Raw genomic sequence first — 13,953 nt, 5'->3', positions numbered from 1 at the left:
AGTGTTGCAAGCACACGTACTGTGGTCTGCCAGTCAGGTAATCAAGAATCCATGACACCAGGAAAGCATCCAGCTGCATTGCTGTCAGCTTTTCCCCCGCTAAGGTAAAGCGTACTGATGAAACCTTTCGTGCCGAAATGGCGTAAAGCGAAGAAGCAATTATCATTAATTTATATTGGGAAAAGTTTTTGAGCGTTCCCAGACCCAAAAAATAACCTACCAAATAACACATAAAACCTAAAATAACTCTAACATATAGTAAAAGCAAGAATAATATGATAAATACACAGTCTATATAAAGTAGAAATAATGTATGAACAGTGTAGACGGGAAGAATAAGCCGAAACCGATTTGTGGAAAAAAAATCGGCAGGTACACACGTCACAGCCCACCCAAGGCTTCATGGTCATGGTAGTCTTTCTTGGGTAAACGCAAGTGTCCCGTCAACACACACAAAAAATGCTGGTGAACGCAGCAGGCCAGGCAGCATCTATAGGAAGAGGTACAGTCGAAGTTTCGGGCCGGGGCCCTTCGTCAGGATTTGACTGCAAACAACAGGAATTCTGCAGATGCTGGAAATTCAAGCAACACACATCAAAGTTGCTGGTGAACGCAGCAGGCCAAGCAGCATCTATAGGAAGAGGCGCAGTCGACGTTGACGAAGGGTCTCGGCCTGAAACGTCGACTGCGCCTCTTCCTATAGATGCTGCTTGGCCTGCTGCGTTCACCAGCAACTTTGATGTGTGTTGTCAGGATTTGACTGTTACTTTTGTCCCTTATTTGGGAGTGAGAAAGTTGGCAACCCTAATGTTGTTGTCTTCAAATTCATTTCAAGGGATAGATAACCAATGCTTAACCAGCTTCGGTGGGTCCCCACGTCATCAATATATTTGGCACCAGCTTATTGAAACAGGTGCTCTGTTCTGTCATTGCAAGTTTCCTCCATGAGGAATTGGGGCCGGGTGGTGGGGGTGGTGGAAGAGCTTCAAGAGCAGTTCCTGGTCTGTGATTGGCCCTAAGGACGACAAATCTGTAAGGGCATGCTTAAATAGGGTAGATGGTGCCTCTAACCAGACCCCCAGCCAGCCCATCAAACACCATCTGCCCTACTGAACTCGCATAGGGCACTTTAACTCCCTTAGAATCGATAGTCTTGGAGAGGTTCTAAGTCATTCTGGTTGCTGTGGGATACTGTTATGAATTCGGCCGAAGAACCACATGGGAGAGTTGCAGATAGATAGATAGATATACTTTATCGATCCCGAGGGAAATTGGGTAATCCATATTACAAACTGAGTAATTTATGATAGGGCTCAGGATGAAAATCCAGAGATAGCACAAAAAAGTGAAACTTTATATAAAATTGAAAATATCGCTTTCATGATGATCCTAAACGTGGGAGCAAGTTCTGACCTCACGCAAATTGAGTTTTCGCATGCGCATTTACCCGATGCCGTCAGGAAGTTGACCTCAAAGAAATGGCGGCTCGGCGTATGCGTCAGCATCAACGGGACCTTACTCAGGTGGCAAATTCGCGGGGCCTGTTTGGGACTTGTTGGTAACCAAATCTGTTCCTGGCGCTATGGAGAAGAGGAAGAAACCGTTTGATGTGACGGCGGCTTCGGTGAGTTGGGAATTTGCATAGAGCCGCGGGACTGGTTTGTGATATGGGCCCCGGGTCATCTTTCGTGCTCTGGCCGGTGACGGCGGTTGTGTTTACTGGCGGACGGCCTGATCCACCGTCAGTGTGCTGTTCCGCGCATTAGTGGCAGTGTTTCAACTAGTCAGAGTACTGTTTTCAGTATGAGACAGTTGATTTGTAATTAAGACAAAGTGCATATAGCATTCCTAAATGTACCTGTTTCTTTCCTTGTCTATTCCCCGTTGCTTTTGAGAAGACAACGGGGAACTGCCTTCTTGAACATTTCTAAACTTGGCAGTGAAGATTGTTGCTACAGCCTGGTTAGATAGAAAGTTATGGTCTTTAATGCATTATTTCTTTGTTACCCAGAGGAAACTTGCAGGTTGATGTTTTCCTCTTCTCGTACTGCCGTTGCCCCATAATAGAATATCGAACATTACAGCACAGTTCAGGCCCAGTGACCCACGATGTTGTCCAAACCTTATGACCTACTCAATATAAGATCAATATAATCCTTCCCTCCCATAGCCATACACTTTTCTTTCATCCCGTAAGTCTCTTAACATATCCTTCTGTATCTGCCTCTACCATCACCCCGGAAGGATATTCCACACACCTACCACTCTGTTAAAAACAAAATCCTTACCTCTGACAGCCCCTTATATTTATCTCCAGTTACCATTTGCCCCCTCTTATTAGCTATCTCTGCCCTGCGAAAAAGTCTCTGGTGGTGCTCGATCTGTGCCTCATATTATCTCATACACGTTCAAAGTAACTTTAATTACCTAAGTATAGAGAGCCACCATATACAACCCTAAGGTTCTTTTTTTTTGTGTGGGCAATCACAGTAAATACATGAAACACCATAGAATCAACGAAAGACCACACACAACAGGGCGGACAACAATCAGTGTGCAAGAAAAAACCCAACAAACTGTGCATATACAAAAAGAGGAAAAAAGAAATAATAACAATAATAACTAAGCAATAAATATTGAGGAGATAAGATGAAGAATCCTTGGAAGTGAGTCCAGTTCAGTGATGGGGCGAGTGAAGTTATCCCCTCTGGTATAAGAACCTAATAGTTGAGAGATAATAACTGTTCCTGAACCAGGTGGTGCGTGGCCTGGGTGGCAGGGGCCTTTTGATGATGGATGCTGCTTTCCTGCAACAGTGCTCAGTGTAAATGTGCTGTATGATGGGGGTGTGGCTTTACCCATGATGACCATGATCCACTATATTTTTCGGCTTTTCTTTACAAGGCATTGGTGTTTCCATACCAGGCCACGATGCAGCTAGTCAATATACTCTCCGCCACCGTGCTCATCCTCCTCTGTTCCCAAGAGACAAGCCCCAGTTCACTTAACTTATCCTCGTAAGATATGTTCTCTGATTCATCAGATCTCCTTTGCACCCTCTCTAAAGCTTCCACATTGTTATTTATAATCAGGTGACCAGAATGGAACACAGTATTCCAAATGCCGTCTAACCAGGGAGCTGCAGCCTTACTTCACAACTCTTTGAACTCAGTCCCCCGACTAATGAAGACGAACACACCGTTCACCAATCAACTTGTGTAGCAACGTTAATAGCCATGGACCCCAAGATTCCACTGTTCCTCCACACTGCCAAGAATCCTGCCATTTCCCCTGTATTCTAAACTTCAAATTCGACCTTCCAAAGTGAATCACTTCACAACTTACTGCATCTGCCACTCCTCAGCCCAGCTCTTCATTCTGTCAATGTCCCGCTGTAACCTGTGACAACATTCTACACTGTCCACAGCTCCACTGACCTTTGTGTCATCTGCAAACTTACAAGCCCACCCTTCCACTTCCTCATCCAAGTCATTTGTCAAATTCACAAAGAGCAGGGATGCCAGAACACCACTGGTCACCGATCTCCAGGCAGAATACTCTCACATCTACTATCACTCTCTGCCTTCCATGGACAGGCCAATTCTGTATCCATACAGCCAAGTTTCTCTGGTCCCATGCCTCCTGATTTTCTGAATGAACCGATCGTGGGGAACTTTATCAAATGCCTTATTAAAACCCGTATATACACATCCACCACTTTACTTTCATCAATGTGCTTTGACACATCATACCAAAGAACAAGCTTCAATTAATTCGCTATTACTAAAATGTACTGATCTTAGAAGAAAAATTGAGGATCGTTGGAAAAATGAAATCTTTAGCTGTATTCCACTTGAAAAAATTACTTGTAATTTAAGGAATAAATATGATACATTTTTGAGTATTTGGCGCCCTTATTTACAAAAGATAGGATTGTATTTTTAGGTGCTCTGATGATAAAGATGTTGGTACTCTGGGGAAAGAAATAAATACACTTATTAAATTTATTTCGAATCCCATGGAGCATGTGGAGACCTTCCAATATCCAGGCAGTCTTTCTTTCTTTCTTGCTTTCTTTTTTTTTCTGTTTTTTTTTTCTTTTTTCTCTTTTTTAAGGCAGGGATATGTTACAGGGGGAAGGGTTAAGAGGAGGGGGGAGAATAGATATTATTCTATGTAATTAAATTTGAAAATTGAATAAAAAGAAATATTTTTAAAAATGTGTTACTTGTTACAGTGCTGGAGATAAAACCTTATCTTTGAGGATAAAAACAAAATTTATTTGCGATCACATTTATTCTGTACTTGGTATGTTGGGCTTTTAATTGTGAAATGTTCTAAAGACCCATCTTGAAATAATAATTTCTTTTGTAGTTAGTTGATCTGAAGGCAGAACTTTATCGGAAACAGGAAGAGTTCAAAAAGGATAAACTTCTGAAAGAAGCTGGAGGTCTGTATAAAGCCAAGCCAAGTAACAAGGTATGAGAGCTTGGCTGATGCCAATGACATTTCTTATATGGGTTACTGAAGACCTTGTTTATTTATGTTACTTTTCACGATCATGAACTAAGGAAGAGATTCATTGCTACAGAAAATAGATTTCCCTCTGTTGAAATTTCATTTGTATTTGGCGAGGAGTGCAGGTGATTTGCATGATATGTTGGCACATTGTGTCAGATTAATTAAAGCATGATTTATTTCTTGTTGTCTTTACACTGCAACTGACTGTTCAAAATGTGGTTCTGACATGTTCATAGTAGCTTTAAAATTCTTCCTTAAATTACAAGTGCTGAATATTAGAATTTTCAGCCAGACTTTACTTTTTAATTTTTGTTTTCTCCATCCTTGAGGGCATTGATGTATAGAGATATATTGGTGTGCAAGCCTATAGCTCCCCAAAAGTAGAGAGGAAGGCATATGGCATGAGTGCCTTCATTGGTTGAGGCTATTGAGGATACAAGTCAAGAGGTCATGGTGCAGCTGGGTAGTCATGCTGTGATCAGGTAAAATTTAGGAAGGATTGTTATGAATGTGTAAGCATTTAGATAGGCCACACTTGGAATGTGTGCAAGTTTGGTCACTGTGCTGGAAGGAGGATGTGGAGGCTCTGAAGAATCAGGGTCAATATCATCGTATGGCGTGAAATTTGTTAACTTAGCGGCAGCAGTAACACCCAGTACATAATAAATAGAATAAAAGTAAGTAAATCGATTACAGTAAATATATGTATATTAAATAGTTAAATTAAAAATAGTGCAAAAACAAAAATAATATTAAAAAGAGAGGTTGTGTTCATGGGGTCAATTTAGGAATCGGATGGCAGAGGGGAAGAAGCTGTTCCTGAATATAGAAAATTATGAGATGTGTAGATGGTCTCTTTTTTTTCCTAAAGGGTGGGGGAAAAAGTCAAATACTAGAGAGTATAAATGTAAAGTGAGAAGGATAAGGTTTAAAGAAAATGTGTGAGGCAGTTTTTGTTTGCCACAGTGTGGTGGGTGCCTGGAATGCACTGATATGATTATGATGTTTAAAGGGCATGTAGACAGACATGAACAAGCAGTGAATGAAGCATGCAGTCAGAGGGTTAGATTAGATTGGCATCATGGTCGGCACAGATCTGAAAGGATAAAAGGCCTGTTCTTGCATTGTATGTTCTCTGTTCACTACTTAGCAGCATGCACCTTCCCCTCTTGGCAAGGACGCCAGCAAGAGGACCGGTTCCCAGGTTTAAGCCTGTGTTTTATTTAAGAGGTATTTGATAGAAGTTGTTTGGTGTCACATTGCTGTAATATTCCTTCCTTCTAGAAGTGGAGTTTTAGAAATTAACTAGTACTTTGTGAACTGTCTTTGGCCTTAGTTCTTCCTTGTGCTAATTCCATAATTTAGGCATTACTTTGCAATTTCTAAACTCGAGCAGAATAATATTGAAATATTTGTACTTAAATTTTATAGAAGCCAACTATCTGGAGCAAACAAAATACAGGTGTCACTGCTCGGGCTGAGAAGGATGTTGAAGAAAGGACTGAGGAACAACAGACCCTTGATAAATCAAGGTAGGAGTTTTAAATGCAATGTCCATGAAGACATATTGTCAAATAACTGTCTGGCAAAAATTGCAGTCACTTGGGATGTGATACTGAACAGATTGTGCTGCAAAAGTAAACGTGGAGAGTAGATGGTGCAGAGATTGGGTGGTGATGTGGATAGTGTAGAAGGATGCCAATGGATACAGTGCAGTATGGCTGGAGAAATATGGAGCAACAGGAGCAGGCCACAGTGTCAATGTTTCTTGCAGGTTGGTGATGCTTGTTTGAAAGTATAGAGGAATAATCAGGACAGCCATTGTTGGTGTAGGAGAGTAGGCCAGTGGTGAGAGTAGGAATGTCAGGTTTTGGCTCAAAGGAGGCTTTGGCTGGAAAGAAGCATTGGCTCTGCGTAAATTTCTGTTAAGGTTCCCTTTTTGTTTTTTCTTACCGAACCTAGTGTAGTGAATCGCTGCTGTGAGTTCTGCATGCCAGATGTTGGAGTCCTGGGAGACGCAGGGAACTGCATCTGCGTGAAGTGCATCCAGCTGCAGCTCCCTGAAGACATCTGGAGCAGCAGCTGGTTGACCTTCAGCTTGTACGGGAGAGTGAGGAGATACTCGATGAGAGTTAAAGGGAAGTAGTCACCCCGAAGTTGCAGGAGGCGAGTAGCTGTGTTGACTGTCAGGAGAAATGGAAATGTGATAGGCAGTTAGTGCAGAGCACCCCTGTGGCTGTTCCCTCAATAATAAGAATACCGCTTCAGATACTATTGTGGTGGATGACCTCCCAGGGCAATGCCACGGAAACCAGGTTACTGGCACTGCAGAAGGGAAAGAGGGAGAAGAGGGGAGTGGTAGTGAAAGGGGATCCTATAGTCAGGGGAACAGAGAGGAGATTCTGTGGACATGAACGGGACACCTGGATGGTATGTTGCCTCCCAGGTGCCAGGGTCAGGGACATCTCAGATTACATCCACAATATTTTGTAGAGCAAGGGAGAGCAGCCAGATATCTTGGTACATATTGGTACCAACAACACAAGAAGAAAAACCAAAGAGATACTGAAATGAATTTAGAGAGCTAGGTAGAAAGCAGAGAAGCAGGACCTCGCAGGTTGTAATTTCTGGATTGCGGCTTGTGCCATGCACCAGTGAGGGTAGAAACAGGATGATTTGGCAGATTGATGCGTGGCTGAGAAGCTGGTGCAGGGGGCAGGGCTTCAGGTTCTTGGATTATTAGGATCTCTTCTAGGGCAGGTATGACCTGTTCAAAAGAAACAGGTTGCACTGAACCCGAGGGAACCAATATTCTTGCGGGCAGGTTTGTTAGAGCTGTTGGGGAAAGTTTAAACTAATTTGGTAGGAGGGTGGGAACTGGAATGAAGGGAATCTGGATAGGATGGATGGTAAAAAGCAAAGATAGCATGCAGTCAGACTGTCTGGAACGGCAGGCAGATGACAGAACACAATTGCAACCAGCAGGGTGAGTATCAGTGCATTAGGGATGCAGAATCAAAAATGGGTAACAAATACAGTACTCAAAGTGTTATATCTCAGTGCACAGAGTATAAGAAATAAGGTGGATGATCTTGTTGCACTGTTACAGATTGTCAGGTATGCTGTTGTGGTCATTACTGAATCACGTGACATAGATTGGGACACTGCTTTGCCGAGCACCTACGCTCCGTCTGCCAGAACAAGCGAGATCTCCCAGTGGCCACCCATTTTAATTCCACTTCCCATTCTGATTTGTCTATCCATGGCCTCCTCTACTGTCGCAGTGATGCCACATTCAGCTTGGAGGGACAACACCTTGTATTCCATCTGGGTAGCCTCCAACCTGATGGTGTGATGATCGATTTCTTGAACTTCTGGTAATACCTCCCCTTCACCATTCCCCATCCCCTTTTTCCTCTCTCACCTTATCCCCTTGCCTGACTATTGCTCCCCTCTGGTGCTCCTCCCCACCTTTTTTCTCTTCTAAGGCCTTCTGTTTTCTCCTATTAGATTCCCCCCTTCTCCAGCCCTGTATCTCTTTCACCAATGAACTTCCCAGCTCTTTACTTCACTCCTTCCCCTCCTGGTTTCACCTTTCACCTTGTGTTTCTCCCTCCCCTGCCCTACCTTTTAATTCTACTCACCTTTTTTCTCCAGTCCTAATGAAGGGTCTCAGCTTGAAATGTTGACTGTACTCTTTTCCATAGATGGTGCCTGGCCTGTTGAGTTCTTCCAGAATTTTGTGTGTGTTGCTTGGTTTTCCAGCATTTGCAGATTTTCTCTTGTTTGTGATGTGATGCTGAGGCTTTATGAGGCACTGGTGAGGCCTCACCTTGAGAATTGTGAACAGTTTTGGGCTCCTCATCTAAGAAAAGATATGCTGGTATTGGAGAGGGTTCAGAGGAGTTCACAAGGATGATTCTGGGAATGAAAGGGTTATCAAATGAGGAATGTTTGGTAGCTCTGGATCTGTACTCGTTGGAGCTTAGAAGGATGATGGGGGATCTCATTGAAACTTTTCAACTGTTTCTACTGACCTAGACAGAGTAGATGTGGAAAGAATGTTTCCCATGGTAGGAGAAGTCTAGGACATGAGAGTGCATACTCAGGATAGAGGAACGTCCATTTCAAGCAGAGATATAGAGAAATTTCTTCAGCCAGAGGGTGGTGAACTTGTGGAATTTATTACCACAGGCAACTGTGGGGCCAAGTCATTGGGTGTATTTAAGGCAGAGTTTGATAGGTTCTTGATTGGACACGGCATCAAAGGTTACGGGAAGAAGGCTGGGGAGTGGGGTTGAGGAGGGGAGAAAAGGATCAGCCATGATTGAATGGTGGAGTAGACTCGATGGGCCAAATGGCCTAATTCTGCTCCTATGTCTTATGGTCTTATGAGATGGCAGATTAAGTTTAATCTGGCCAAATGTAAGGTGTTTCAACTTGGCAGATCAAATGTCGATCAAAAGTATACTGTTAATAGCAAGACCTTTAGCAGAGGAATCTCAGTATAAACATGCACAAGGTGATAGGTTGGTCAAGAAGGCATATGGCTTGCTTGTCTTTATTAGCCAAGGCAATGAGCAAGGAAGTTGTGATGCAGCTTTGTAAAACCATGGTTAGACCGTATCTAGAGTATTACAGTTCTGGTCACCCCATTGCAAGAAGGATGTCGACGCTCAGGAGAGGGTGCAGAAAACCATGGATCAAAGGGCCTGTTCCTGTGCTCTACTGATCGAAGTACTGGTAACGCTAAGCAAGTTGGACAACATTGTAGACTGTGGGTCAAGGTCTTTACTGTTGATTGTTTCCAGCAGTTTATGTATTTATTTCAGATTTTCAGCATCAGTCCACAGCTCAAACAATTTCGAATTCTATTGCTAATCTCCCCTGCTCTGAATGCCTATCAACCTTAACACATCCCCATCCCCACCTTACCTGGATCCATCTGCCAACTCTTCCTTCACCCTTCCCTCCAACTTTTTATACTGACCATCTCTACTGCTGTGGTGAGTGACTCACCTGCTGACACCAATATGCCTTTTCTTCAGATTTCTGTGTTTTCTCACTTGTTGCTGATTAGCAGGTGAGCGAGGGAGGGGTTGGAGATTTGAGACTTATTGGTGCTTTTACGTGTGAATGATCTGTTAGGTTTTGTTGCCTGAGAGGTCGGGATTTGATGGTATCGTCGCTGTTTCTTTACTTGGGAGGGGTTTGGGAGTTGGCGGTTTGATGTTTCAGCTGCTGTGTCGGTGATCTGTTAGTTTTTGTGCGAGGGAGGGATTGGGAGAGGTTTAAAAAAGAAAAGACTTTTTCGTATTGAGGTGGTGTTGATGTCTTCTTTCAACAACTTTCATGGTTTTTCTGTATTCCTTGGCTATCTGGAGGAGATGAATCTCAGAGTTGTATTCTGCATACATACTTTGATAATAAAATGAACCTTTGAACCTTTGTTAGACTCTCTCTCGCTGGAGAAGGTTATTCCCTGACATGTTTGTAGCGCAAGTGTTACTTTTTATTTATTAGCCCTTGCCCTGAATATTGTAGGGGTTTTGGAATGCATCATTTGCTGTGGACAAATGCACACAAAATGCTGGAGGAACTCAGCAGGTCAAGCAGCATCTATGGAGAGGAATAAAGAATCAGTTTTGGGCTGAAACCCTTCATCAAGACTGGAAAAGAAGGGAAAGAAGCTGGAATAAAAGGTGGGGGGAGAGGAAGGGGTACAGGCTGGAAGGTGATAGATGAAGAAGTCAGGTGAGGGGTAAGGTCGGTGGGTGGGGGAGGAAGGGTGAAGTGAGAAACTGGTAGGTGACGGGTGAGAAGGTAAAGGGACTGAAGAAGTAGGAATGTGATAAGGGAGTAGAATGGACCATTGGAGAAAGGAGAGGAGGAGGAGGAGGAGCGCCAGAGGGAGGGGATAGGGATGGACAGGTAAGAGAAGGGGTAAGAAGGGAGTCAGAATGGGGAATGGAAAAAGAGAGAGGGGGGGAAGGTGATGAAATTAGAGAAATCAATATTCATGCCATCAGATTCAAGGCTACCCTGATGGAGTATGAGGTGCAGAATTGTGAATAGAATTAAGTAGTATTTTTTTTTTCAGAATTGGAAGCAATGTACCTAAGAAAGCTGAGCCAGTCTTTTATTGATGATATTGGTTGATGGATAAATATTGGGTGGAACAGAGGACTGTGCTTTCATGCTTCTCTTTAGAAAGTGCTTTGAGGTTTTTTTTTGTACCCGAGAGGAAAGCCAGTGTCTCAGTTTAACTTCACATTTTGTCCATTGAGAGCGCAAGTTTAGTTTTGCATTAAAATCTTTGCAGTGGTTCTGCTCACATAAAGGAATGCTATTTAACAGTACAGCCTGCTGGGTAATGTTTGTGCTGTGTTGTAAAAAAAAAGTATGTTTATGCTTGGCATTAATTTTTATAGGTCTAATTCGTTTGTCCTCTCTTTAGACAGAGGTTGGAGGAAAAGGCAAAACTTTATGACCAGATGACCAAAGGAGATTTACCAGGTAACGTGAAACATAGAAAACCTACAGCACAATACAGGCCCTTCGGCCCACGAAGCTGTGCCGATCATGTCCTTACCTCAGAACTACCTAGGCTTTACCCATAGGTCTCTATTTTTCTAAGCTCCATGTAGCCATCCAGGAGTCTCTTAAAAGACCCTATCACTTCCGCCTCCACCACTGCCGCCGGCAGCCCATTCCACGCACTCACCACTCTCTGTATAAAAAAACTTACCCCTGACATTTCCTCTGTACCTACTTCCAAGCACCTTAAAACTATGCCCTCTCGTGCTAGCCATTTCAGCCATAGGGTAAAGCCTCTGACTATCCACACGATCATTATCTTGTACACCTCTATCATGTCACCTCTCATCCTCCGTCGCTCCAAGGGGAAAAGGCCGAGTTCACTCAACCTGTTCTCATAAGGCATGCTCCCCAATCCAGGCAACATCCTTGTAAATCTCCTCTGCACCCTTTCTGTGGTTTCCACATCCTTCCTGTAGTGAGGTGACCAGAATTGAGCATGGTACTCCAAGTGGGGTCTGACCAGGGTCGTATATAACTGCAACATTACCTCTCGGCTCTTAAACTCAATCCCATGATTGATGAAGGCCAATGCACCGTATGCCTTCTTAACCACAGAGTCAACCTGCGTAGCAGCTTTGAGTGTCCAATGGACTCGGACCCCAAGATCCCTCTGATCCTCCACACTGCCAAGTATTACCATTAATGCTATATTCTGCCATCATATTTGACCTACCAAAATAAACCACCTCACACTCATCTGGGTTGAACTCCATCTGCCACTTCTCAGCCCAGTTTTGCATCCTATCAATATCCCATTGTAACCTCTGACAGCCCTCCACACTATCCACAACACCTCCAACCTTTGTGTCATCAGCAAATTTACTAACCCATCCCTCCACTTCCTCATCCAGGTCATTTATAAAAATCACAAAGAGTAGTGGTCCCAGAACAGATCCCTGAGGCACACCACTGGTCACTGGCCTCCATGCAGAATATGACCTGTCTACAACCACTCTTTGCCTTCTGTGGGCAAGCCAGTTCTGGATCCACAAAGCAATGTCCCCTTGGATCCCATGCCTCCTTACTTTCTCAATAAGCCTCGCATAGGGTACTTTATCAAATGCCTTGCTAAAATCCATATACACTACATCTACTGCTCTACCTTCATCAATGTGTTTAGTTACATCCTCAAAAAATTCAGTCAGGCTCGTAAGGCACAACCTGCCTTTGACAAAGCCATGCTGACTATTCCTAATCATATTATGCCTCTCCAAATGTTCATAACTCCTGCCTCTCAGGATCTTCTCCATCAGCTTACCAACCACTGAAGTAAGACTCAATGGTCTATAATTTCCTGGGCTATCCCTACTGCCTTTCTTGAATAAGGGAACAACATCAGCAACCCTCCAATCCTCTGGAACCTCTCCTGCCCTCACTGATGATGTAAAGATCATTGCTAGAGGCTCAGCAATCTCCTCTCTCACTTCCCACAGTAGCCTGGGGTACATCCTGTCTGGTCCCTGTGACTTATCCAACTTGATGCTTTCCAAAAGCTCCTGCACATCCTCTTCTTTAATATCTACATGCTCAAGCTTTTCAGTCCACTGCAAGTCATCCCTACAATCGCCAAGATCTTTTTCCGTAGTGACTTATCTTGTGGCTTGGGTTTCTTTTCATTCTGAAGAAGAACTGTTAAAAACAATGTTAGTTATAGGATTAATGTAAAGTGAATTCCATCTGATCTTGAGCTGCTTGATTTTGCTACTGGTGTCTGAGATTGTACTAGAGAATAGATGAAAAAATCTGTTATTTTAATGAATACCAAGTCGTAAAGATTCAACTGCATGTTTGCTATATGACCAGATTAGAAGGACTTTTGTGCATTAATTGTTCCCATGCATAGTACCCAAACCCAAGTGCTTTAATCTTGTATGCTTACATCTTTATGAGGGACTTTGTTAAAGGTCTTCTAAAAATCTGAATATACTTACATTGGTTTTCCCTTCACTATCCTCCAATAACATCATCAACAAACTCCTGTAAATTTGCCCTTTTCATAAATCAACTGAAACTTTCTGGGGTTCTTTTATACTCGTGTCTTGTTTTGCAGGGTTTCTTTTTCACTGTCTTGAGTAAGTTATATCATGTCGGTAACGTTGGTGCCTATGATGCTGCTGCAGACATAGTTTGCATGGCACCTGTTTCTCCATGTACCTGTGCGTATGATAACATTTGATTTAATGCTGACTTTGTCTCATCCTGATTACATTTTCTAACTATCCTACTATCACATCCATTATAATACTGTGCTATTTTTCCTACTACTGATATTAGACCAACTGGTCTAAAAATCCCTATTTTCTTCTCTGCCTGTTTTAAATTAGCAAGTAAACAGATCTGATCTAGTTTGACCATCCCAGATACTCCCAAAGTATCATCTGGAAAAAGAAAATAAAAACCGGAATGCATATGTTGTGGTAACATCCTGTTTAGAAAAAGTGATCAGGGCCCATTATACTTCAGAATGCAAGACACTGTCCATCAATTTCACTCACAGCGGACATATTTTAGACTTTAAATTGAAAACTGCTAGAACTGGGGATCCCATTGGGAGTCCACAGACCTCCCCCCCACCCGCCAAGTTAATGATAAGGCTCCATGGCATTTAAATAAAAAGGTTGGGGACCCCTGCACTAGAGATGCACATCAAGTCAGTCAGCGTCTGTGGAGAGAGAAACACCTTGGGTTCATGGCTTTTCATTAGAACTGGAAAAGTGAGAAAGCATGCATTATTTAAGTTGCAGAGAGGGAGAGAGAGAGAGAGGATGGGGGGAGGGACGGGGAGAATGTGTGTGATGGTGTCGAGACCAAGAGAGGGTGAGAAATGGTTGC

General features: G+C 43.1%; 1 protein-coding gene across 1 annotated transcript in view; it reads left to right on the top strand.

The window, feature by feature from the left end:
- The first annotated feature begins 1,461 nt into the window (after positions 1–1,461).
- Positions 1,462–13,953, top strand: part of ccdc174 (coiled-coil domain containing 174) — a 29,380-nt gene continuing 16,888 nt past the window's right edge. The window contains exons 1-4 of the mRNA XM_063067835.1: positions 1,462–1,624; positions 4,375–4,479; positions 5,953–6,053; positions 10,979–11,037. Of these exons, the coding sequence (XP_062923905.1) occupies positions 1,583–1,624; positions 4,375–4,479; positions 5,953–6,053; positions 10,979–11,037 (307 nt within the window). The 5' untranslated portion in view covers positions 1,462–1,582. The remainder of the gene's footprint in view (positions 1,625–4,374; positions 4,480–5,952; positions 6,054–10,978; positions 11,038–13,953) is intronic.

This window comes from Mobula hypostoma, chromosome 15 (assembly GCF_963921235.1).
Source record: "Mobula hypostoma chromosome 15, sMobHyp1.1, whole genome shotgun sequence".
Lineage (NCBI taxonomy): Eukaryota > Metazoa > Chordata > Chondrichthyes > Myliobatiformes > Myliobatidae > Mobula > Mobula hypostoma.
Note: the sequence above shows the minus strand (reverse complement) of the source record. Positions and strands in the feature narration are given on the sequence as shown.